General features: G+C 41.6%; 1 protein-coding gene across 2 annotated transcripts in view; it reads right to left on the reverse strand.

Annotated features, from left to right (window-relative positions):
• Window positions 1-1,490: 1,490 nt before the first annotated feature.
• The window catches only part of LOC308390976 (KAT8 regulatory NSL complex subunit 1-like), a 36,197-nt gene continuing 10,478 nt past the window's right edge, over window positions 1,491-27,209 (reverse strand). Inside the window, exons 3-15 of one of the 2 annotated variants that reach the window (XM_080873384.1) lie at window positions 14,245-14,386; window positions 13,941-14,024; window positions 12,124-12,233; window positions 10,054-10,195; window positions 8,137-8,302; window positions 6,352-6,507; window positions 5,468-5,686; window positions 5,217-5,371; window positions 3,568-3,689; window positions 3,424-3,481; window positions 2,984-3,096; window positions 2,640-2,892; window positions 1,491-2,547 (exon numbers count right to left, since the gene is read on the reverse strand). In XM_080873384.1, coding sequence (XP_080729510.1) covers window positions 2,329-2,547; window positions 2,640-2,892; window positions 2,984-3,096; window positions 3,424-3,481; window positions 3,568-3,689; window positions 5,217-5,371; window positions 5,468-5,686; window positions 6,352-6,507; window positions 8,137-8,302; window positions 10,054-10,195; window positions 12,124-12,233; window positions 13,941-14,024; window positions 14,245-14,386 — 1,939 coding nt within the window. In that variant the 3' untranslated portion in view covers window positions 1,491-2,328. Of the gene's footprint in view, window positions 2,548-2,639; window positions 2,893-2,983; window positions 3,097-3,423; window positions 3,482-3,567; window positions 3,693-5,216; window positions 5,372-5,467; window positions 5,687-6,351; window positions 6,508-8,136; window positions 8,303-10,053; window positions 10,196-12,123; window positions 12,234-13,940; window positions 14,025-14,244; window positions 14,387-27,209 lie in introns of both variants that reach the window. The other variant, XM_080873383.1, reaches the window with a different exon arrangement.

Raw genomic sequence — 27,209 nt, forward strand, 5'->3', positions numbered from 1 at the left:
GGTTAGCACACTTATGGACATCATTCAGCTGAAATGAAGCTTTCTGAGCCGGCAGTCTGAGGATTGGTGCAGCGGTCACAACAGGAAGGTCGCTCTCGTCTCAGAGCCGCCAGGTGGCGTTTAAGTTTCGTCCCACAATCCAGGTCTAACTGCAGATTGTAGGTGTGTGTACAAACAAGACTTCTAGTTGTACTTTTAAAGCAGCAGCTTTCTCCTCAGGCTGCTGACAGCAGGTCAGTCCTCATGTTTTATTCTCTTCCTGACATAATCCCAGAGGATAACTGGGTCTTCTGGGAGTCAACTGGAGCTTTCTCTGGTGAGGCAGACACATTAACCACTAAACCGTTTAAACCAGTCACCTCTCCACTGAAAGAAGTTGTGGCATTGAAACTCCTTTCAGCTGTTTAATCTAGAGTTTCACACCCTGAAAGAAGAGTCGCTCCATTTCCTGTTAACCTGCTCAAAGCGCTGCTGATTTTTCCAGCAGATGCCTCAACTCCCATTTAATCACTGCCTGGGTGCCCGTGAGCCCGGGCGTACGTTCAACCCCAGCTGTGAACCTTTCACACCTCTGACAAAGTAAGTCAGAATTAAAACTCCTCGCTTCATAGTAAGAAAATCTTACTTTCTACATAAACCATTCATGTTACTGCGTTCTGATTGTTCGGTTATGGATTTAAAACAGGACACTTCAGTGAGGATGACACTTCCAGACGCAGCAGGTGGAGGTGGTGGTGTAATCAGGACGCTGATCACAGTTGTTTCACTTCATCAAATCTGACAGTAAAAATGTAGATTTCTGGCTCGTTCAGGACCACCTATGAAAAGTCTGCATTCAAACACCCGGAGCCAGAGGACAAACGCAGCGCTACACCTGCGAGAGGCGAGCGGTGACATCACACAGGTTAAAATGAGCTGAGAGCAGGACCACGGCACCAAGTTAAACATAAATGTTTTAATGGTACTATTTACAAAAAAAGAAAAAACAATTCAGCTTTTTGATTAGGTTATAACTGCTGCAACAATCAAACAGGTACATCGACATCTCGCTTAACTACAAAAAAAGAAAAAAACAAACAGTGACTGAATGGCTGCGGGATAAAAAGGTGTAAAATGAAAAACCATAGATTTTTTTTGCATAGCAATTAGTTACTTTAAGGTGGAGGGAGGAGGAGTGTGTGAGGTTATATGGAGGATGTGGTGAAAATAAAATCCGGTCTGAGTGTGACGTTCGATCGATCGATCAGTCGGAGGGGGCAGCAGAAGATTTTTTCCCTTGGAGAACCTGAGCTCAGGGCGGCTTCAGCTGAGAGCTGCTACATGTGAAATGTGAGAGGAGGGAGGGCGGGGTTTGTTTGCCGCGCTGCGATTTGACGTTTCCATTTCCTCTTTTCTTTTTTTAAATTAAGTGGACGCCTTTGTGCCGTCGGGATCGGACGCAAGCGTGTTTGCTGACATGCAGCGGCGGCGCTTTGAGGGGTAAGTGCTTTAAAAAGAAAAGAAAAAAAAACACTAATAAAAAACAAACTTAAAAACGCCGCGTCTGTTTGTGCTGCCCTCTGTGAAGCTGAACTGAAAACAGAGGCAGCGGCGGGAGATCAAAAAAGGAATGATTTACTATTAAAAGGAACGCACAAAAAAGAAGAGGATGAGTCAGAACAGAACGAGAGAAAAACTAACAAAAAACACGTCAGGAATGAAAAAACAAACATAATGAAGCAAACCAGACTTGGCAGTTTAAAGAAGTGCTCTGGTGAGTTCAGGCGACCTCTAGTGGAAGGAGGGGGAACCACATCTCAAATGTATCAGTTTTATTTGGATGAGGAAGGTCTGAGGGGGCGGAGGAAGAGGAAGGGCTGATTTTTTTTCTCCTTTTTTTTATTGTTTTATTTGTCACTCCACTAAAAATGTACATGGGAATTACAAGCAAACTAGTCAATAAAAACAAAAACAAAAAAAACCCTTTGGCCATATTTTTGAGGAGTCCGCTACATAGTGCGCTACGAGTGTACACGCGACGTATGAAACACCACTAAGCCCCCATGTACATTGTTTAGCCTACTACAGAAATTTTTTTGTAACGTGTTGTTTTTATACTTTTTTTTTTTTAAACATTTATCTTTTTTTTTTTTTTCTTTCGTGTGACAAAAAACAAGTGTCGGGAAAGGCTTCTATCTCCGTAATGTTCACTAAAAACTGTGAAAGTATTAGACTGATGTTTGAATATCAAACAACAGGAACCCATTTAATGTTATTCTGCGCTGAGGTTCTGCTTGTTAATGCCAGAGAGGAGCTGTGTGTGTGTGGGTGTGTGGGGGGGGCCCTCATTCATCGGTGGGTGGAGGACTTGTGTTTTAGGGCGCCGCCACTGTTCTCGTCGTCAAGGGGCGGCTCTGCGTCATCCGAATCGAGGCGTCCGTAGGCCATCGCTCGGCAACCTGAGATGCTGCGCATCCTGGGCCTGACTTGGTGGTCGCTCTCAGACTCGGGCTCTGGGGTCGGGTCTTCGGGCAGGGGGAAGCACCGGCGTTCCCACGGCGCCACCGTCTGGGGGGGGGAAAAAAATGCGGGTGTTAAAAACGAATGAAAGTTTCAGACGCTTCACAGGCTGACTGATCCTCAGGGGTGGAGCTACGTACCCGCTCTTCGAAGGTGAAGTCTGGCGTGGAGCACCGCGTGTCCTCACTGGACAGGAGCCGGTGGGAGTCCCTCGAGCAGGGCGTGTGGGGGTTGGAGGCGGTGTCGGGGCTGGCGGGACTCATGGGCGACGGCACGTAGCTGTAGTCATGCAGCATTGGGCAGTGGCCCGGGTCGGGGGACGCGGGCTGAGGGGTGGGCGGGTTGGTCCCGCACAGCAGAGGTGTGGTGCGCCCGTCCACGGACTTGTACGACCTGAGGAAGAAACGGAGGAGTTGTCAATGTCACGGCTGCCGCGTGACAACAAACGCGAGGCGCTTACTGAGGCGTATGATGCTGCTCTTACCTGCTGCCCCGCCTCTTAGCAGGAGCCAGGGCCCTCCAAGTCCAGCGAGTGCGCTCCTGGTCCTCATAGGCCTGATGGAGCTGAATGAAAGCTGCGTCTGACAGGTCCTCCACCTGCAGAAACATCGCATGTCATCAGGACCCCCAAAACTCGTTTGCTTCAGTTTAATCATCAAACACTCTGAGAGAAAGCAGTTTGACCATCTGAGCTCGAACAACGACGCTGAGATGTTTTTATAACTTTTAATGTCACGCTAAGAATTTGAAAGAAGAGTTTTTAGGTTTTCAAAGCCTTCATGATTGCTTCACAGGTTAAAATGTACGAGTCAGATCCGACCAGCTGCTGTTCGCTCAGCAGCTCAGGATCTCCTGAACGGATCCTAACATCCCAGCTTAACACGTGAAATCTGATAAATACCACAGATGAGGTGGTTCTCTCACCTCGCGTTCGTTCTCCTCCTCGGTTATGGGCTGCGAGAAGGCGTCCACACACCGCCAGCTTTAGAAAACAAGACAAAAACGTGTGAGTGCAGGGAACCAGCAGCCACAGCAGAGTGGTATTTTTCCATGCAGGTATCGGTTTACCTGGGCGTGAGAATCTCTTTGTACTGAAGCTTCTCCACGCGGGTAGTGGCAGCCACAGACATGGGGATTACTATGTTGTTGATGTCGAAGGAGCTTTCACCTCGCCTCCTCTTGATTGGCTGCTGCTGGAGAACAAAGGAGGAGTGTAAACAAGCGAGACTTTACACAGAAGTCTGCAAACAATAACGACTCGACCGGCTCCGACACACTTTCAGCTCAAACGCTCTCACAGCCTGCAGGGAGGATGACACGTGTCATCATGTTAATCCAAAAGATGAAGGTTAATAGAAACTGAGGTCATCATGAGCTCACTTCACAAACACATTTGGATATTTACAATTTACAGGTTTCCTCCTTAATCCAAGGAGACTTTGTTTAATAAATGTTGTCCATGTTGGTGTAAAAGACCAGCAGGCAACAATTACACGCTCATGTTTTAGGGTGAGTGTGCAAATGAGCTGAAGATGCCCTGCAGGTCACAATCAGTTGGTCGAGTCTGCAGCATTTAACCATTTCTAGGTCCAAATACTCCTTCAGCTCCCGAAAAACAAACCGAGGCAAAACCGAGCGCTCCAGATTTATCCAGCTCCAAGAAAATCACCAGATGAACTTTAATATCCGTGAAAAAGAGGCTTTACGAGGTTTAGAGACTCAACTTTGGATGTAAATGAAGACAAAACATCATTGACTTGTAACAAGTTTGTGAAGATGAGTACATGCAATTCAATACAAGCACAAAAAAGACGTAGGACGAGTTAAATTGCTTCCAAAAGTTCACACGGCAGGAAGAAGACGCTGAAAGCAGACTGAACTTCAGCCGTGAGAACCTCTGGAGTGAGCCCATCCACAGCAGCAGGTTAATCAGTAAAATGCTGCTTCATGGTTTCAGATTACTCGCTAAGAAGTCCTGAAGCTAAGCTAAGCATCCACACAGACAGCCTGATTCTGAAGTGTGAAAATAATGAATTAAAATAAAGTAAAATTATTAAAATAATAATGATGAAAATGAGAGAAAAAAGCAAAAACAAAAACAAGCCCAGACAGCGCAGCACGTTAAAGCGCTCCGACCACGAACGGGGTCACAGATCACGAGTTACAGAGCGGATACGGCAGCAGCTGGCGCAACGAGTCTGCCGAGTGTTTTTGTTTCCTGCTGCTTTTTCTGCTCCAGCAACCACAAAAAAGTTTCAGCTCGAGTTTAACGTCTGAACCTCCGCCCAGCGACAAACACTGTGTGATGAGTGTTTATTGAGGGAGTGTTCTTCTCACACCGAGCCTCAACTTTTACTTTTGTTCGCATTAATGGCACCAAAAACGCATCAGACAGTGACGCTCGCAGCTTGTTTGCATGCTGCCGCCGCAGAAGTCTCAGTTTGTTTCCCATCTTCCTCACTACAGCACAGCTTTCCCACACACACCCCGTCTAAGACTTTCCCTGGAACACATTTTTTTAATGCTGTGCTTGTCATCTTGTGTCATGTGAAACCATCAGATTTCCACGCAGCTACTGAAATAAATGAATGTCATTAATAAAATATATGACTGCAGTAAAGCCTGCTTAAAAAAAACACAGCAAGCATTTTTAAAAACCCCGGACTGATGATTTGAATCATCCAAATAAGGTGTGAGATCTGGGGTGGCGTCCTTACAGGCGTGCTCGGGACACTCTGGCTGCTCAGGCCCAGCGGCACAGAGTTCTCTGAAGATGTGGACAGCTGGCGTGTTAGGGGGCTGTGCAGGGACGAGTGCATGTTGGCTAGAGTCGTGCAGGGGGTGCTCGAGTCCATGAAGAGCTTGGGGGAGGCTGGAAGAAAGAAAGAAAGAAAGAAAGGAAAAGTCAGGCGGGTTCACTGATGGGACCTCAGATTAAAGCAGTCCCTGCTGCAGACGTGTAACTCACAGTCCGCTCTCTCCAGCGAGTGCTCCCTTATTCTCTTGCGGCTGTAGTTCTTGTCGTACGGCCCTAACGGGGTCGAGATGGCCTGCAGCCGCTCTGTCTTGCACACAGCCTGGCCCTCCAGCCTGGCCGCGTTCATCACGCCGCTGCTGCCGCTGCCGCCTCCGCCAACGCTGCTGTCAACTGTCCTCGACTTCTCAGCGCTTCTCTTGTGGCCCAATCCTGCAACACCAGGAGTACATCAGGTTACTGTCATATATGTCACAGGTTAGGACAACTGACGGCGCTTCCACAGTCATGGACGTTTACATTACACATTAAAACAAACATGTTCAGATAATAAAAATTTACTCCAAGACTTTTGTTGAGTTTAAAAATCCACTGCCTGAAGTTTTTAGTTGGCTTATGTTCATATGTCAGATATTAAATCTTCACGTGTGAGATGGTGGAATTAGTAAATGCGTATTTTCTCCTCTAGGATAACAACCAATCAACAGCTGCTCTGTTCTCAGCTGAGTGGATATGACATCGAGATCGGGCCTTCTCAGAAGGCAGATTCTTTTCTGAGAAGCGTCTCATTGCGTGAAATTAGGAAATACGGCAGCTACTAGGACAGAGTGAACTGTGAAACCTACACAGCTGGAATTAAGCAGAAACCTGACCTGAACAACAATCACACTGTGTCCCAATAATGTGCTGACTTTAAAAATGACATTTCGTAACATCGTACATTTGTACACATTTGTCTGTTTCTTCACGTCTTATATTTATTTTGAATGTGAGAGGTCGTATTTAAGTCTGGGTGATGTGATCTCAGAGGCGTCGCTGTGCTCGTGTGCTGCCGTCAAATGGCAGAAAGCTGCCGCTCGGACAGCTCCCATACTTACTGACTGCCATGAGCGAGTTGGTGAACTTGTGCTTCTCTTTGGATGAGGAGAGCTTGTGTTTGAGGGAGAGCTTCTTCAGTGGTTTGCTCCTCTCCAGTGACTTGGTCTGCCACTGGCTCTTCATCACCTGCTGCAGGCGCAGACCTATACAAACGTCTGAGGAAGACAGCGGCAGAGGAAACGAGACTCAGAAAAATCAACTTCCTGAAGAAAATTTTATGCTTTCCCTCATATTCTGTCAAATACGTTCTTGTTATGGTGACGGAGGTTCACGTTAAACACGGTGAAACTTTCAAATTAACGAGGTCAGCATACGAGATAAATGCTGACTCAGTCTCGGGCAGTTTTTTTCTACACTTGGCTCTTCTCAGGCACACATCTCGACCTTCCAGATGTTTCCAAGGGGCAGCCAATCAGGAGCTTACTTTTTTCACACAGGAGGACAAACTGAGGGCACTTCTGTAACTACACTCACATTACCCCCACCAGGGGGCAAAGTTTTCCGTGGATGTGTTAAAACTCAAATGTAATGAGGGTTAAGTGTTGAGCGTTTTTAGGCAAATTGAGGTTCAGATGAGCACATAGTAGCATAAACTGATATTACATCACAGTGCAGCCCAACTTCAGCTAATAAATATATTCCCTCAGGGTTTTTTTTGTTTGTTTTTTTAACCCCAGAGGGAATATCCACTACTGAAGCACTACTACTAGAACAAGAACGCAGCAGTAACGCACATACAGGCTGCCAGACACCATTAAGCAACAAGAACAGGAGAAGAAAGCGCTGTAGCTACCAGGGATCAGACTGGTAAGGTCTGTATGGAGCTGTGACATTGCATGCTGCTGTACTCACAGGAGAAAAAACACAAATATCTGCCACAAATATAGCATTTCAAGTAGTCTGGGGTGGAGGGTGGGTGAAATTATCATCCTTAATATGAATCATGCCAAGTCCAAGAATACAAAAGACATATTCCTAAAATTAGTGCTATAAACTCTTGAAGAGTTTTCTGCAGTTTAGTGATTCACATGAAACAAGCCTCAGAGCAGCGGTCCAAATGTTCACTAATAACCTTTAAAGTCACCTCCAAAATGTTCCCCCTTTGTTTTAGTGTAAACAAATTTAGGTGCCCAGTGAAAATTACATCCATGAGACACCCTGAAATAGCTTAAGAAAAAACAAAATGATTAAACAGTGAAAAGAAAACACGACATCACATCTCCTCTGGGCTCAGAGTTTCAGAAATAACCCAGTTAAATTACAGGAAAACAGACGAGCAGCCCACAACCCAGACTTAAGACAATTACACTTTTCCCCCCTGTATAATTAAAAAATAAAACTTATTTCCTGTCATTTATTGGTTTGTTGGTTACACATTTTATTTATCGTTAAGAGCAAAAATAGAACACTAAACTGCCTGAAAAGTTTTGCCCTCCCTCTGGGAGCAAATCAGACGTCCTGATAGGCTGAATCTGGCACCAGGCTGTGTGCTTTACACTGCAACCTTAGATAATCTATTCTGTGAGCTTCAGCCAAACCTACTGCTTCATTTGTCCGTGTCGTGTAAAACTGTTCATGTTTTGATTTGCAGTAAAGTCAGAAATTCCTGTCTTCATTTATGTGAGTTCCTTGCTGCGCAGAGAGAGAGAAGACTCTAAATGACTAAATATGTTCAGCAGAACTTCCTGCTGAGCTCACAGTCACGCCTTGTTTGTCTTCCCCTCTGAATGTAAAGGAGGAAATGGCTGCGTAAACTCAAGCTCCGCTCTGAGACCAGCACTGACCGTCGGGGAAGGAGAGGATGGGGTGGACGCCAAGATCCAGCCTTGACAGGCGCTCCAGGGTGGGCAGCTCGTACTGAGGGTCCTCTCTGGGGGTGGGCCAGCCACCGCACATCACACAGGTGGGGTTAACCCTGCAGTTACACTGGATGCAGCTGCTCCTCGGGGCCTGCCAGGAGGACAAACGAGAGCGGTTGCAAATCATTCACAGCCAAGCTGTGATTATTAATAATTCAGCGGCTTCACTGACACGGCCGTTAAACACTTATTGAGTGAGTCATGCCAGAAAATGTTCTGCTCTTTAGAGCCGCTGACGTCATGCTCCGTGTGCCTGCTTTATGTCTATTCCCCCCATTTTTAAAATTACTCTATTATTAGTTCTGCTGGTACTTTACTGAAACTCTCTTTTTTAATAGATACAAAAACAGAACAGACTGCACCCGCTCCTTAAGCTCCTTGTTGAATTTTATCTAGATTTTCTTCTTTTCCATTGACCTTTTGTATTTTATTCTATTTTTTTCCTATTTAGCTGTGCCATTTTTTTTTTCATACTGAGCCATTTCAGTTTGTGTTCCACTCTATTTAAGCCATGTTGTGTTTAATGAGTTTGGTCCTCCTACTAGAACCCCCCCCCCATATAATCAGACAATACCTATTAGAATTTGTAAATCACTGGTGTTCAAAAGTTCCTCTGCAGAAAATGTCCTCCATCTCATCTGAGATATCAGCTCCTATTTTGATTATGTTTTGCTAGATGAACGCGCGTGGACGTATCTGACACCGGTTTAGTTCGCTGTACTTCGTCCCACAGAAATAATCAGTGTTTCCTCCTCACTACTGAAACCAACCATATTATTACACACTAATATAGTACATTTAAATCTCTTTCAGCACACTCTTTAAAGAAGCTGTGGTAGTGCCTCAAGTTTCTATGCTATGATTTAGGGAGTTTCCTGGTGTAAAATCAGGTGGTCTCTGAGCCACTTGGTTTCACTTTTGCCTTGTGATGTGCTCCATGATGAACAGATCATCACCAAACTATCCTGAATCAGTGGAAGACGATGAGTCCACAAAGTGATCAACCTGGGGCTTCGATAAGGAGGGAACATAAACCAATCAGGTCAACACTGTAAATACTGACACTCTGTAAACATAAAAGTGGGGTTATTTATAACTAATCATGAAATGATTAAGATTATTTTTCACTACATCATAAAAACATGTTAAAAAAGAAGCTGTTTTAGAGGCACAGCATTTTAAAACGACAGCTGTGAACGATTTGGATTTTATAATGTAAATAGTTGTTTAATGTAAAAGATGCATTAAGCTTCTTATGTCCTGCTGAACTGATAGGATTTTCTCTCTTTCTGAATCATGTGGTTCACCATGCTTTGATTTGAAGGACCTTTTTGTTGTTTCTTTGAAAGTCTGTTTTTTTTCCTTTTTAAAAATATTGTTTATAAAAACAAGCAGGAGAAATATGACTGCATAATTGTAGTAGTAGTAGTATTTTTCAGTTTAAAAGCCTCAACACATTTAGAGACTTAAAGTCACACTCAGTCTCCCAGAGAGTGGGGAGGGGTGTAAACAATTAGAGAAACGTTTCTATTCCCCCCTCAACTAAAACTTGTGAGTCGTCACATGGGGCCATTACTACCCTTTGTTGTTCGACTCTGAATAAAGATGCCCTACTTTCCCCATCTCTCGTTTACTCAGTTATTAGGTCACGCACCAGCCGAAGAGTGAAGCCTAAAACACTAGGCGCTGTCTAACAAAAAGCCCTTTCACTGCTCTTAAATGTGCGAAACTGAACATTCAGCATGTTCGCGCCGTTTCCACAAAGACTCCTTCACACGCGTGTGCCCTTGCAGCTTCTTTCAAGTGAAACTCAAGAATAATCACACAGAGCAGAAAACTCACCTTGCCGTTAAGGTTGGGCACAGTGTTGGGCTGAATGAGTCGCCGCCGGCGGCAGCTGATTAGCGGCCGCGTACGTGCAGCCACGCATGTGCTGTCGTAGGCCGACGGCTGCTGATGCTTGGCGTCTGTGCTCTCTGCCATCCTACAACACGGAGAGAAGATTTAGCACCTGTTAAAAGCTGGCGTGCTCGTAGCTGTGAGTGCATCTCATTAGCTTAAAACTCATCAATGTGACTTTAGCTGCCAGATGTGCTACACCTCAGAGATAGCAGACTGTACTAGCAGCTGTACAGTCTGTATGATACAGTGCCCAAAGTATTATAAACTTTGCAAAACAAAAAACTGCAAATATTTAAAAAAAAAAAAAAATTAAAAAAATCGAAATCACTGAGCACATCAAGCATCCTAAACTCTGGATTCAGGCTTCAAGATAATAACAAGACATGTGAGCTGACCCTATGTGACAGGATTACAAATAACCATCTGTGAGGACATTTTCACACTCTTTCTTGTGTTTGGAACAATACTTAATCTAATGTATTATAGAGTCTGAATATTTCAGGATGTAACTTCAACAGTTTCCACACACAAACATTGGACACACAATTCAATACATTGTCCTATGACACCTTTTTATTATAATTAATTAAAGTCAACTGGTGCCCCTTCAGAAACCTTAGCATGAACCTACACAATAAAAATTTACCTTGGGATGCGGTTGTAGCACCATACGAGTGGGTTGAAATTTGGTGCATTTTCAGAGCAAATCAATTCTACACCCACTCCAAGTGACTCTAACCCACAGGTTCAGGAGCAAAACTGCACCAATTTTAATGTCTATGATGTAGAGGCACATAAACAAGCGTTCGCTACAGAAAACTTTATCCAAAATACACTTTTCACAGGTCAGTATGTGATAGGAGATTTCTTTTGTGTTAACAGAGCTTAAATGTAATTTTCAGGGCTGACAATTTCTTGTAAATATCACATTTACTTGAAAAAGAGGAAACTCCGATTCACCCATCGACGTTTAAAGAGCCTGTATTTAGCAAATTATTCACAGCATGAAGGTAAAATTCTGTACTGCTTCATTAAAATCCACTGAAGTCATTACTGAAAGTAAAGCAGATTCTGTCAGGTGGCTTCCTATTTGGTTACCGTAATTTTAAAAAGAATGACTTATTCTCATATGGCACTAACAACAGGAGATGGCCTGCTTTAGAAACCTTCATCAGCAATGAGGAAGCTGCCTGAGCACAGCGTGTAGGAGGCTGAGCTCACACGATTATTACTCACTTCATTCTCACAGAGGTCATTACAGTTAATTAAAATGAAACTAAAACCAAAACCAGGTGAAAAACAACCTATGCACACTTACAAAAACAAATGTTATGTAGATTTTTGTACAGAAGTTCACTGACACATATCTACAGGACTGTGTCCACTGACTGCGTGAAATGAAAAAAAATAACTGAAACTAATAATCAAAACAAAACCGAAACGGAGAAAATCATCCTGAAAACTAAACACAACAGAAACAAAAATAAACTAAATAAAAATCCCTGATTCAAACACGGGTGCAGTTCAACAAACTTTGCACTATTGAGCTGGAGGTTAAAGACTGTTTCATGTCTCATCAGGCGGCATCTAGCAGCTACACTTTCACATTTGCTAAGAAAAAAATGAGTTCAGGGAAGCTGATGTTTAGAAGATGTGCCAGTTTTTTTTTTAAAAAATGCAGTATTAAGACTACAAAAAACAAAAGTCACAGACAAAGCTTTGTCCATAGTGGATATTGTGATTGCGTGAAAAGCACATGAGACAAATATTATAGTTGGGTCCATTTATTACCACAGCAAAACACCACTATGCAAAGATGACTAACGTGGATGTTTTTCCAGCTGAAATGTCTGCTGTGAAAAAGGTTAATTACTTTTCTACTAATCACTCCAGCTAAAATCAGCATCTCTCTAACTGTAAATCCAAACGAAGGACTCCCCTCTCGCGTTTCCTGGAAAGGCAGCGAGCCTTTCCGAGAACTCAAAATGAGGTAATCATTAGCAGCTGTACCTGCTGAGGACGCCGTTGACTGGCTGCCCGTTTTGACCTTTCCAAGGGCCCGGCTCTGTGCTGCTGATATGGGCGGTGCCCGTGTGCTCCAGACGTTCTGAACCGGCGTCCTGCATCGACAGATAAGACCAAAACCAGTTAGACTACACCTCGTGTTAACTGGCAGGCTGACCACGCTGAACACTCAGGCAGCCGGCGGTATTTCAGGAAACTGCATTAGAGACAAACTAAATCATCTTGGTCCTGTGGCCTTGAATTATTCAGTCCAGATTTGGGCTAAGGCCTTCACTCTCCCAAGGCTTAAACCATCAAGATAAAAAACCTGAAGCACTTTTTCCGCAAGCTTTTACACAAGTGAACAGTTTCATGATTCCAGTCAACCTTGTCTCATTTCACAAACATCTGCTCCACATTTCTCTATCATTTCAACTCAATAGCTGAGCGTGTGTTAATTTGTACTTTACGTCTTTGCAACATTTTGATATTTTTATTTTAAACAGTTTTTTAAAAGCTTGTGTTAAATATGTCAAGTATAATGAAACGTGCTACTATAAACAACTGCCATTTATATAGCAGCTTTGCTATCAAATCGGATTACCTTAAAGACAGAAAAACATTTAATTTAATGAGGTTCAACATGCAGTAGAGCAAATGTACACCGCTGCAATGGGAGGCTGCACAGCTGCAGCTGAACAGACATAAACAATTTAAACACCCAGACAGGCCGACTCATCAAGAGAAATTATTTGGATCTGAGGGTTAGGGAGCTTTTTTTCCTTTCTAAACTGCTTTGATTCGGTCAGACCTGAGGAACAGATAAGAACACAATTTCCCGTGAACACTTACCATTTCATTTCCACCTGTGTGAAAACAAACAAGCTCAATATTTCAGTCATTCTCAGGGATAGACTAAAGCAGAGCTGCTTATATTTACCCACTAACACAGCATCCGAAGATCAAAGTGCTGAATAAAGGCTACAACTAATATTCATTCATTAATATTTATTTATCTTTACATTATACACTTGAGCCAAGAATGAATGGGGTTATTTATAAGAATTGATGAAGGCTAAAGATTTTATCTTGCACCATTTTCTATTTGTTGGAAGAACAAGAAGAAAATTTTGTAACCTTACTGCTGTCTAATTTTGTTTTTGTATTCTTCCCTTTGTATTCACAAAAACTGATCTGAGGCTCGCCTCTTACATAAATCTTTAAACTCATCTTCATTCAAAAATAATCCCTTTGTTAAGCTTTCAGTTCATCTCGGTTCATCCTCCGTCTTAAACAGTTTCAACTTATTCTGATTAGTTGTGCATCTCAAAAATAAGGTTTGGACAGTTGGTGGGTGGAGCTTGTGCAACTTGCAGCCAGAGCTGTGTACCTGAGATGATGGGATCAGCCTTGCTAAGTAAGAAAAGGGGGGCTATGAAAACCGTGTCAGCGGTTGTATTTTAATGCAGGCAAAATGTTTTTCTAAATCAAAAGAATATAAAAATAGTAAAAATTGCCATTTTAACTGATAACAGTCTGTCTAGCCAAGATAGTGGCTAGGTTGATTAAAGACAACCTCTGTCTTGAACTGTTTACTGCTTTATGAGACTGACTCACAGGGATTACTCGTGCATACAGTGACCTCATTTTTTTAAATGTTTGTCCTATTTCATGTGACCATGTACAAATGCAACAATACATGTGACAGAAATTATGTAAAAACAATAAAAAGGTCAACAAAAAGAATAAAAACAATGGTTTTAAGCCACTAGCAGCTACTGTTCTATTAAAAAGACAATTTTTAAAGAAACAAATCTGTTTACCTGAGTGTTTACAGGCTCTGCTTTTACTTCTGTCCCACCTGCAAGCACCCCACTTGGCGAAACACCTCCCAGCTCTACTGAGCCCTGAGAAATCGAGAGATGAGAGTTATACTTTCAATTCAAAGATAAAGAAATTAATACAAGTTAAAATGCATCACAGAGCTTCTTCATCCTACAGTGTCAGTGGAAATACACATAAAAGGACTCTTTTCTGATTTTATTACACTTGATGGAAGATTTTTCTGCACATCAGAGAAAAAAAAACTAAAATGCACAGACGTGTCTAATAAATGGAAGGACCGACCTTGCTGGCGCGGATCTGTCTGTAAATGTCCGTCTGCTGCCGGATGCGGTACTCCAAGTCCGAGATGTGGGCCTGGAGCCAGTTCCAGTGGCTGATGATGGCAGCTCTCTCCACGGTGTAGCGGCTCTCTGCTCGCTTCCATCTGCAGGGGGGGATGACACGAGTGTTTAAGTTATGGTCAACAGAAGATACTCTGGGTGATAGTGATTTATGTCACGTGTGTCCAGATCAAATCTACTCTTCACTACTTTAGGTTCTATTTATTTGAGCCAAACCAGCTGTAGCAATGGTTTGAATTCCACAGACACATTGAACTAGACAGACAGGCACACCTAAAAAAAAAAGCCAACGGGCTAATACAGAATACAACAAAAAGGAAGGTTTATGCTGCAGGCAGACAATCTGAACTGAGGCATCAGGACCTCTGATGGATTTCGATCCACCAGTCTGAGGAGATGAGCCAGGCAAAAAAAACCCAGTGAAATCTAAAACCACGTTCTTATAAGCTTCCTTTTATGTGATGCTGTATCTCTCACCATTTTTTCATCTCCCTTTTAGGACTCTATCATATAAATAAAGTTCTTATTTACTACTACATCTTTACTGCGAGTAAATGCCCTGTGTTAGCCATGTGTCTTAAATGTGCTGTTATTTTGGTGTTTAAATTCACACATATGCACAAAGATAAGGAACAACCAATAGCAAGGAAGAGTCTCGAAGCTGATGCACTGAAAAGAGTCAAATCAAAGTACGGAGGAGCTGAGGGGGGTTTCAAAAGGCTGCAATGTACAAGTAGTTTTTTTTTTGTTTTTTTTAAGTACTTTGTTTTTAATGAAACTTTCTACACACCTTGTTAAGCCTTACAAACATATGTGCAAGATCAAAGTTAAAGATTAATCATTGTGCTTTGATTGCAAGGTCTAATTCAGGCTTGTGAAACAAGCGAGTTGCTTTCATGGTCTTATCTTGTTCAATTGTCCTTAGGTTGGACTGGGGTGGGGGACAAAAACAAACTAATTTCTTTTCACAAAGGTCAAATTAAATAGAAACACCAATGAAAAACAACTTTATATCCAAGGCTGTAATTTTAAATAAAAAGGACTAAACAGCCTATGAAGTGAAACAACATATTTATCTCACTGAGATTAATTACTCATCCTGTCCACTCAACTGAATTGTGGTGAACTTCAAACTCACATAATCTTTATTTATTGAGCTTTCTCATGTAAAAATCCCCCAACCTCACACCAGGAAACAACTTGATAAGCAGCATGTTTTATTATTGCAGTTTGATGTTCATAGGTCACATGTAGGTTTTAACACAGCCAGCTGATGAAGGCTCAAAACATATCAACAGACTATTGTGTGAAAAAGAAAACACACCTAATTTACTGAAACTGTGGGACAGTATTATTTTCTTTTATAAAGGATGTTTCAGTGTACACTCTGCTACTAAAGGAGGTAATAAAGGAAGCACTGAAGCACCCTTCCTTAGCATTTAAGGAATTCAAACAGCTTTTATTGTGTCTGCCACACAGACACCTCCAGGTCATTTCAATCAGCAACCTTCATAAGAAAAAACGACCAGTCGGCATCAGCCCTCATCTCGCTGGGACCCAGTGTGGACTTTAGTGAAGCTCCACTTATTTATGCAACTGGTCTTCAACTACAGTTATTAGTCTGTTCCCAGTTTATATAAGTACTTTCCGGTGTTTTACTGAACTATTATTAAACACTAAAATTGATTATTTGGAGCATTTCCGCTGTCAGACTGCAGAGGTCAGTGAATCAGCGTTATAGCAGAGCTCCCAGCAGTGGCAGCTGCAGGCAGCCTGGAAAAGCATTAGAGTCAAAAAATAACATGATTAGGCATGCATTATAAATATGTGGAGAAATTAAAAATTAAAGAAAAAAAGAACTGGGGGTTTCCACTGCAGGGGTATGCTCTGTGAGAAAGGAACGAGTGCCAGCTGAGAGCAGGGTACTCCATTTTACCAGTATGACACACAGAATGGCCATTTCAAAGGCAGACATGAGAGGAAAATGTCTGCTCCTGCACAGTGCGGAAGCAACCACAGAGGGCGCCATTTCTTCCAAAGACAGGGCCGCAGAGGCTGTGGATGAACAATGAAGGTAATGACTCAGATAGCAGACAAAGATAGACCTTGCACTCCCTCTTTTTCCTCTCTTCCCCACACACCCTAACCTGTTTTCAATTTCCAGAGCCTCCACCAGGGCAGAGGTAGATGGGAGAGAAAGACAAGGGAGATGGGAAGGGTCGCTCTGGCAGTCTGGAGAGGAACAGACAGGCCTTAAAAGCAAATCTACAGGGCACAGGGTGCAGGAGGGGGGTGGGGCTGGGTGCAGACGCTGGAATAACCAATAATCCAACCAAGAATCCCGCCTTACTGAGGTGCTGAGCAGAAACAGAGCTCCTCTGGCAGATGACGTCCATCACGGAGCCGATCAGTGCAATCAGAGACATTCCGATTTCTTCCTTGACACATCTGCTAGTCTTATGTCCCCGTTCACTACGACATAGTATGGAGGACAATGCTGTAAATACAGCTGCAGTGTTTCCTGCTGGCACTACTTCCTGTTGCTGTTACACACACACACACACACACACACACACACACACACACACACACACACAAGATCAGTTCCATTTAGTCCCTTTGAATTAGAAGTATCAAACATGAGACCCAGGACCTAAAGCCAGCTCACCAAAGGGTCCAAATTCAGCCTACTTGATGTCCAACTGCAGTAAAGGTACTGACTGACATTCTGGAGAGTCTTGCACGCAAGTACAATTGGTCCTCTTATAATCATTAAAATAATTTGTCTGTCTTGCTTTACTTAGCACAAGCATCAAGTTATATGCACTTAAGGTAAAGAGGGGTGTGTCAAACTGCCACGTCATTTCCTACGGTATTTCTGAGCCACGTGAAAGTTCAGCAACTATTACACAACATAAAAATCTGTTAGAAACTGCAACCAAATAAATTTTAAACATTCTCCAACTGTGACAATCTAAAGTCAAAATCTTGTTTTTAAGCTCTGAGCAAAGGACATCACAGCTAGTAGATGAGCCTGATACGTAATGTATGTAAAAGAGAGGCCTCTCACATACAGTTTTTAAACAGCCCTAATAAAAGAACATTTCCTCCAGATATTTTCTGTACTCAAGAATTCAAGAGGGCACACAAGCGCTGTTAAATATAATAATAATAATAATAATAATAATAATAATAATAATAATAATGGGTGACTTATCCAATCCTTTATTCTTCTAGTGTCTGTAACTTTGAAAATATTGATAGCATGAAAGTAAAATTTGGTATGTGTTCATTAAATATGGTTATTATACAAAGATCAGCAGTCACATAAAGACAGCCAAACCACCAAGGCGAGTGAGGATACATCAGCTCCTTAAAAGCAGAAGCAAAACATCACAGACATGATAAGGAAAGGCTGAACGGGAATGAAGAGCTTCAGTCCTTAGGACACCTCATCAGCACTGACAGACAATATCCCAGGTAAGTTAAAATAATCCACTCTGAAAGTGCAGAACAACCTAAAATCAGATAACAGAAGAGAAGCAGCAAGAGCTTCAGCTGCAGTTTACAAAAGCACAAACAGAGCGATCATTACAAGTCCAATGATCTCAATCACCAGGGTGACTGAGGAGGTTGAGAAAGAGGAGGGGTCAGTTAGAAAGAACCCACTACTATCACCCATTCTTTCTCCCAACGAGGAGCTCCTCCCCTCCTCTCTAATCAGGACAAATTTTCCTCCCCCCTCAACTCCCACATACACACACAAAGTGCCAGCAGCAGCCGGTTCGGTGGCCGTTTTCTGGCTGTCAGCAGATTCTCCATTGTGGTGCTTCTCTGGATGCAGCACATATGTCGTCTATAACATAGTGACCCCTTCAAAAACCACCATAATCGCTCAGTAACGCTGCCTCTCAGTAAAGCTCTCTCTCAAAAACCAGCAGGTCCTGATATCCCATCCGCTGGACACATGACGCTGCCTCATGTGAAAACAACCAGTTTTCCTATGGATGTTAATCAGGGGTGCAACAACCCGACATGTGGACCAGACAATGGTCCAATCTTTACTCAAAAAGGCTAGACCTGATATTCAGATTTGGTGTGCAGTAGTTTGGTAACAAAACGATGAGCAGTGCATAGGGATTTCTCACCTGCTAGTAAGGATGAACCAACCTGATATCTTAATCAGATGTTAGTATCCTGATCAGATATTGGTGAACTCAACATACTGACCTAATGGCTGATCTGTTTAATTCCTTTCCACAATGCACTTTTATCTCATCATGAGGTAAGAGCAGCTAGCACAAGCGTTGCATAGAGGATGCCAACAAATGGGAGAGGAAAAAAATGCTTATCATACATGATGTGGTATAAATTGCTTAAGTCACCAATTTATTTCTTGACTATATTGCATTATGCTTAACTGCTCTGTGTGTGTGTGTGTGTGTGTGTGGGGCTGTTCGATATAACGATATATATCGAATAACGATATAAAAACGTCTATCGTTTCATTTTACGCTATCGTTTGTTTCGTGGTGTCGCAAAATAAACTATTTACAGCAATATTTTTTCATCGTTTTGATGGTCACTGTAGTGGCTATATTAATTTCTTAAAGTTCTCCCTTTCTCTTATATTTAATATAACCACACTACAGACAGGCAAGCGCTTGTTTTTATGCGTTGTTGTTAGCAACAACGACGGTTAAACCACAACGTTTCCGCTAGTTTATTTTCCACATAAACCTTTCACAATAAAGCTCAAGATCCTGTTGAGACTTTTCAAAATAAACTGAATCACGTGAAAGATGCAGAGTATTTACGGATAAGAAGCAAAAAAGAGCCGCCAGGTGCTAAAAAAATAAACCTTAGACTCAAACGTTAGAACAGGCTTTTCCCCGCAGCACGCCGTGTAATAAATACTCACAAAGAAAACGGTGGCCGTTACAACCTGTCTAAAAATGTATAGTTTCATGCATCAGTTAAAACACTCGACTCTAGGTCCATGACGCCCAGCTGGAAACACTTCACGCAAGTCGAGCTGCCCGAGATTCACAGAATTTACAGAAAATGTTACATTTTTGTGATTTATATCGTTATCGGACGATAGATGTCTTAATATCGGGATATGAGATTTTGGTCATATCGCACAGCCCTGTGTGTGAGAACACAGATGACTCACCTGCTACAGACCAAATCTACCCAGACGTACAAATGAAGTAACCCAAAGATAATGATGTGTTCTCACCGAACATGAATAAACTTTTGTCCTGCATCACACAGTCTACCACTCAAAAGCCACCAGATGAGGAAGAGTACAACTGATGGATGAAATCTAGTTAATGCAACATACTGCCATGAAGTGCTTTCCCTGTACAGCAGCGAAGGGTTTTTGCGATGCAGAATGAAGCAAATTCTTTGCTGAAAATCTCACACTATGAGCGAGACATTTTTGTCTGCGGCTCACTTGTTTACTTTCAGGCCTGTACACAAGGCAGGAGGTAGAAAGACAATTTGGTGGAGCAATTGCTGGGAAGCTATTATTGCAATAATATGCCAATATAATGAATTACATTTTATGCGCAGAGTAAGTAAAGCAATCTTTAAGCTGAACTAGGGCTGCTCAATTAATCGAATTTTAATCACGATTACGATCTGGGCTTTCAACGATCATTAAAAATGACTGAGCCGATTATTAGCCCCTCCCTCATTTATCCGCGACACCTTAAAGGCCGTTCCGTGAAAATATTGTCGGGCATAAACCGGTCCGTGGCGCAAAAAAGGTTGGAGACCGCTGATTAAGAGGACCCGAGGGAAGCTCGGAAAGCTAAGCAGAAGTTATTTGGAGAGTGACTGCCGTTGGTTGAAAAGAGAGTTTAAAAAAAAAAAAAAAAAAACTTCAGTGGTGTTGCACACCATTTTATATTATTTTTTTAAAGTCATTGTTAACCCTTTAAAGCCGGTCAGAGCAGCACGCTCCGTTTTGCGTAACTATTTTTAAATCCCTGTAGAACCTGAACCGCGTAAGCTAGCGCAATAATTTGTTTTGCATATGAAACCGGAGGAGTTGTACTTACATCTTATGCCATCAGCTTGTCCTCGGTCACGGTTTCGTTCCACATATAGCTTTGCAAAAATTGCATAAAAAGCGCTTGCAGGAACAAAAACATAATATTCCAGAAACACGCTTTGCCGTTCCTATCAGCTGTTCGTAACACTTCCCACAGTGAAATGATGCACATGCTGTTTTCTTTGCAAATTTGCATCATAGGATTGTTTTTTGTTTTTCCTGCAGTATATAAAAATTGCTGCATCTCCAAAATAAAACTATGAAGACACTCAAAATAAATTTCCTGTGGTGGGAAACTATTTTTTGCAACTTTATTGTATTTAAAGTTTTGAGGGATAAACCTCTTAAATTTCTCCAAGTAGAAATATATGTAAACAAAACAAAAGCGATTTTCAATTTTTTTTGTAGTTTATTGCACTTTTTTGCAATTTATGTAATTACTATGGACTTAATGCATACATATTATTAAAATATGGGCTATAACAGTTGTATTGATGTATAGCAACTTGAAATGCTCCCACAAATGGCACTACAGCATGTAAAAAAAATAATATAAGCTCTGGTGGACTTGGTTCTATAGTAGGTCTTAAAGGGTTAAATAAATATCGTCAAATAATCGTGATCTCAATTTCAGTGAAAATAATCGTGATTATCATTTTTGCCATAATCGAGCAGCCCTAGTGTGTACAGGCATGTCTGCAGTATGAGAGGGGCTTCGACTGTATCACACTGGACTGCTGGGCATTTTTTTTTTAGAAATGAAGCTCACTAATTAATTCTCTTTTTAAACCCACAGGGGGGAAAAAGGTGCCACAAAGGACAGCAAAAATGTGTTTCCACCAACCACAGCCATGAATTCACCTGTGAAGCATAACAGCAAATTAAAAGCAGTATGAGAGGGTACTGAATGAATGTTTTACAAGATTCATCCCAAATAGCCTCATTTTTCCTCAAAAAGGTTGAAAACAGAAAAGCAGTGAAGATGACGCTGCTGTCATTCATGCTGTACTTCGAGAAGCACCTTATCAGGAAATGTAAAAGGTGATGAAAATTGTCCTTTCTTATGCTTCCTTTTATCACCACTATGTTTTAAAAGTTACACAAGCATTTAAAAATAAAAGCTGTCTGTATTTATGCTAAGCTGAAAACTGACAGCAGTCATCCCACCTGAAGCATGCTGAAGGGAACACAAATAGAGAGGTTTCAAAACTAGAAACACATTTACTTCTTTGTGTTTGTTTTTTGTGGGGATAAGTGAAACTCAACAGTCTTAATACAACTGTAGTACGCATTGTTAGGTTTGTTTTTTCACTTTATCACTCTTACACAACAATACTTAAAATTAGTATAGGACAGACATTAACACAGACTAGGGATTTGTGATTACAGCAAGATTAATATGATTACATGCAGGAAAAACAGCAGCTTCAACTTAGAAGAATTAAGTGGATTTCCATGCACTTTAAATATAATTGAATTACATAAAGAAATATGAACTGAAGTAAAACTGCCACAAGCCTGGCTAAGTGTCATTTTGGACTATTAGTAAAGAAAAAAGGCAGATGATTATCTTAATCATCTTGTTTAATATAAAATTTGATTAACTGCACAGCCAAAGCACAGACAGAACTATTGTGCATGTAAATAAAAGTCATGTCCACCCACGTCACCTGTGATCAGCTGCTTTCTGTGGCACTGATGCACAAATACAGTGAGTGCTAGTTTAAAAGTGTAGGTTTTATCTTAACTTTCTCCCTCCTCTTAACCCATATTTATGATCCGGGTCCAAACTGCATATTGCCATATTATTTAACAGCATCAGCGTCACACACACCCTTGACAGAGCGCCTCCCATAATCTGTAACTTTCCGTAAACTTATGATCTGACATGTGCTCCTGGCTCGCAGCCTGATTGGCAAGCTGTGTGTGGAGGTCAGAGAGGAGCTGGGTCATTGTACTTTTCTCTCTCTTTCATGCGAACAGCTAAATGTAGCACTATCAATATCTTCCAGGAGAGAGACAGTTTAAAAATGTGCACCCACACCCATTCCAACTTGCAGTGATGGCTCGTTTTTTACCTCCACCTTCCTCTCAAGCAGTCTTCAGCAAATGCACACATTTGATACTCAACAGATGTGCCACAAATCCAAAGAGCAGTCATTGAATGTTCATATTTTACTCAGGCTGGCAATAAAGAGAGTGGGCAAGTTAGAGCTGAACTGGAAGAAGACTTCTTCCAGTTCAGGTCAGGAGTGTCAAATCTGACCCAGCGGGTCAAAAAATTCATTAAATGTACTGCTGTTATACTTGGATCACTATTATTTAACCTTAACCCAAAAAATACCTCTGCAAATGTTTCTCTATCATTAAATAAGTACATTATGGAGAACATTTACCAGGTCCATAAGACCAACTGAAAGATCTGCCTCAATTCACTTCCTTAAAAAATTAAAATAAAATGTGCCAGGCAACTGAAGGCATGACAGGAAAGTGCAATTTTAAACATTTCTGTCATTCCTTGAGTCTAAAGATCAGGCTGAAAGGTTACAAAAACTTCCCATGTAATTGTTGTTGTAACTAAACAATAATAGTAACTTCTTTATGAGTGAAAGAATCTATGTAGGAGGTACAAATACTTTTAACTTTCCATATACTTCTAAATCCAGTGGAGTAACACTGAAATCCCTAACCTAACCTTATTTTTAAAAATCTAATTATTAACTCCACTGCAGTTAAATTGTTTGGCACCACTGATTAAAAACAAGTACTTAATAACTGGAAATGTCAGAGTTTGTTATAATTAAAAAAAGAGAAAAATTTGTTTTTAATTAAGAGGATTATTTTAAACTTTAAATAGAATTCACTGGTTAATTTATGCAAAAGTAAAACACTTACTTCCAAAGTCTAAAATGACAGGAAAATACACAGATTTTTGGATAAGTGAGATTACTTTAACTTTAGTGACCTATGTTCAAGTAGAGCAAGGCTGAGCTTAACACTAAAAACTCTTTAACGTGAGTGTGCTCTAGTGTCTGAAGAAATACATTTTATATATGCAACCCAACTAGCAATGCAGAAGGAAGCTGTGTAGTACAAGTACGAGTTGCACTGTCACAAGAATTTGCATGAATATGTTTTCACGCTGGGACTCATCTGTTGCCAAGTATGTTTTACACTGCAGGAACTGCAGCTGACAGAACAGGGATTATAAAATTGATAAGTATTTAAAACCAAGAGGTTTAAATCAGTCAAATTCATTTCACTTTGATCCATCCACAAATGTAAGTGATTTCCACATCTGTCATTGATCTAAGGGACAGAGTCAGTCCTGAACACAGGAACTATTTAAATGACACAGATTTTCAGGTACATTCACTTTTGTCTATGTGCAACTCCCTCATGTCAGGAGTGGAAATACAGTGTACAGGTCTAGGGCAGTGACCTGGGTGGGAATGAATCGGATTATTTTGCAGGGATTATGTTATCTGGGGAAATATTACTATTATAATACTTATGTTTATATTTCTTTATTTAGCTTTCTTTTCCTTTTATATTTCACAGCCTTAAGTGTACAGGCTAATTACCCCGAATGTACAGATAATCTGTAATCCTTTTCTTCTCTTTTTGTTTATATGTATAAAGGAAAAACTCTTAATAAAAAGACAGTTTAAATGACACATGTTTCAAGTTTCAGAGCTCTAATGTACAAATTACAAATAAACTACATTGCTGAGAGGTAAAATAAATTAATATTTAATTTGTGAAAGCACAAAAATAAATACCTTCCTGCAGAAATACTCCACAATTACATTTCTCTGTTTATATCCTTTCTAGATCATTATCACACATTCCTCTGATAATAACTGATGTAGATGGAAGTCAAATTATTTATTTTGTGCGAAACAGAAGTGAAACAACACATCAAACACACCATGCACTTACAGCCTGAAGCAGTAACCCCAAGTTAACACTGAAAGCTGCGAACCACCATCGCAATGCCCATGGGGACTGGGGTTTTTAGTTTTGTCAAGACAGGTAACTACTACAAAGAAAGCCAGTACAAAGCTTCATTTGTACTTCAAAAGCTCAGATTTAGGTTGGACCCTCCAAAACATCTCTGCAGGACTATACAAGGTGGTTAAAGCTGCAGTACCAGCCCTGTGTCAAATGCAGTTTAGGTTAGCTATCATCTAAATGTGAACAGACCAGTTCAGGCATCCTACAGCTCAAAGCAGGAAAGATTTAAGACTCTGCTACTCAATCTTTTTAACTCTCTTTGGAATTAAAGGGATGGTGAATTATTATTTTGTTTTAATCATAAAATCCAATTATTCACCGCTTAGCATTTTTAAGACTTGCAGTATTTGTGTAAGTATGCAAACTATGAGGGAAAATGAATCCAACCAACCAAACTACACTACTAAAACTCCCATAACTTCCACTCTCTACCATACTTATATTGATACTTTGAAGTGTGACCTCTGAATCGCTTTTTTCAATTATGCTTCACAACCAGCAAGCCATCATTCATACTATGTAACAAGAACAGAGAAATTAAAGTTAGCAGCTGTCATTTTAGTTCTTTGTCCTCCTGTGCGAAGGGTTTTCAAACACATTAAATAATAAAAAGAGCTGAAAACTATCCTAACATTGACATTATTTTCTTCAGATATAATTGATGTGCCAGGGGTGAGCTAGCAGCTGGTCAGGCTCATCTTTTCATAGGAAGAAAACTGAACAAGGCAGGCCGAGGCAGGGTGTGGGGCAGGAGAAACTAGAGAGGGCAAATTCAACCAGAGAGCTGCAGCAGCAGCAGCAGCAAGTCATTACATAAAAGAGGAGGGTTATGTAACGACTGTGGGTTCGTGTTCAGGAACTCAGCTCGAGCTAAACGCATCCAGATGTGTCAGAGCAGGACAGGAACGTACACAGGGGCTCGCATACATCCGTAAATACACAGACATGGAGGAATGAGTATGGGGACAAGGTAGCTGAGCAGCTGAGACTGCAGAGTAATGCTGAGCCATAAGCATGAAGGGCACGCTGTGGTCCCGGCCAAACTAGTCACCCTGATTCACAAGCAGAAGCAAGGTGGGCAGACAGTCATTTAACTGTCCCGATGCATTAGTATCATATGAGCAACATGTACTCCATCACTGAAGCACAGTTTGATCAACTAAAACATGCAAAGCCCCCAAACCTGAGTGCAAATACGCAGACGTTTTCATTGTTCTGTCTACGAGGCATTATGTAACATCTGAGATTTCCTGATGAGCGTTTATTGTTGCCTCAGAAACTAAAAGAAAAAAAAAGTACCCACTCATTTCTCAATGCAGTGTAACAGGCCTAATCTAATGCATCCAAGTGATTCTGCAAATAGTTTATAAAGGAAAGCGGCATGGACAGACGTCACATGGACAGACGTCACATTGACAGCCTGCACCAGATGCTGGCCAGTTGGCTGGCCCCCCAATCCTCTGAGATACGAGAAACCACGTCTACAGTAAAGACAGCGATGATGGGATTAGCTGTAAGTAATGCAACGCATCCAAATAGGTTATTTTACACAACGCTGTCAACTCGGCTGACATTAAATAATTGAGGTGCTGCTGGCCTGAAGAAGACAACATTACATTGTGAGTGTAGTGTTGAGTGGTACCAAGCTGTAAGCCAGTAATTGGTAACTGAGACAAAGTGCCAGTTGTGAAAATGTGGCTTCATGGTTATATGTACATAAACACACACACCTTATTTCCAGGAAGACGAACATGTTCACAAAGGGAGCTAAGGTTTCAGAGCCGCAGGGCTGGGAGCTAAGAAACCAGTTTTTTGGGGTTTTTTATTTTTTAAATATACTGAATGAACAGCTACACAATGTCCGTGTTCTTCCTTGATTACAGAAGAGGTTTTGGCCTTCTATCCCAAGGAAAATCACCAGGCATGTTTTATTTATATATATATATATATATATATATATATATATATATATATATATATATATATATATATATATATATATATATATATATATATATATAAGTTACCATCAAGTGCGGGATCTACCAAGGAGATGCTCTGTCCCCACTGCTGTTCTGCATAGGCCTGAACCCCCTCAGTGAGATCATTAACAAGACTGGCTACGGATACCGACTACGGAACGGAGCAGTTGTCAGCCACCTCCTGTACATGGATGACATCAAGCTGTATGCCAAGAGTGAACGAGACATCGATTCACTGATCCACACTACCAGGCTATACAGCAATGACATTGGAATGTCGTTCGGACTGGAGAAGTGTAGTCGGATGGTAACAAAGAGAGGGAAGGTAGTCAGAACTGAGGGGATTGAACTACCAGAAGGCAACATTGCAGACATAGAGGACAGTTACAAGTACTTGGGGATCCCGCAGGCAAATGGGAACCATGAAGAGGCCGCTAGAAAGGCTGCAACCACCAAGTACCTGCAGAGGGTCAGGCAAGTCCTGAGGAGTCAGCTGAATGGTAAGAACAAGATCCGGGCCATCAACACATACGCCCTGCCCGTGATCAGGTACCCTGCTGGGGTAATAGGCTGGCCAAAGGAGGAGATAGAAGCCACTGACATAAAGACAAGAAAGCTCCTGACCATGCATGGAGGGTTTCACCCCAAGTCCAGCACCCTGAGGCTGTATGCTAAGCGGAAGGAAGGGGGCCGGGGACTGGTGAGTGTCAGCACCACAGTCCAGGATGAGACAAGGAACATCCAAGAATACATTGGGAAGATGGCCCCAACTGACCGAGTGCTCAGTGAATACCTCAGGCAGCAGAAACCCAAGAAAGAGGAGGGAGACGAGGAACCATCATG

The sequence above is a fragment of the Rhamphochromis sp. 'chilingali' genome (assembly GCF_963969265.1).
Source record: "Rhamphochromis sp. 'chilingali' genome assembly, chromosome: 22".
Taxonomy (NCBI): Eukaryota; Metazoa; Chordata; class Actinopteri; order Cichliformes; family Cichlidae; genus Rhamphochromis; species Rhamphochromis sp. 'chilingali'.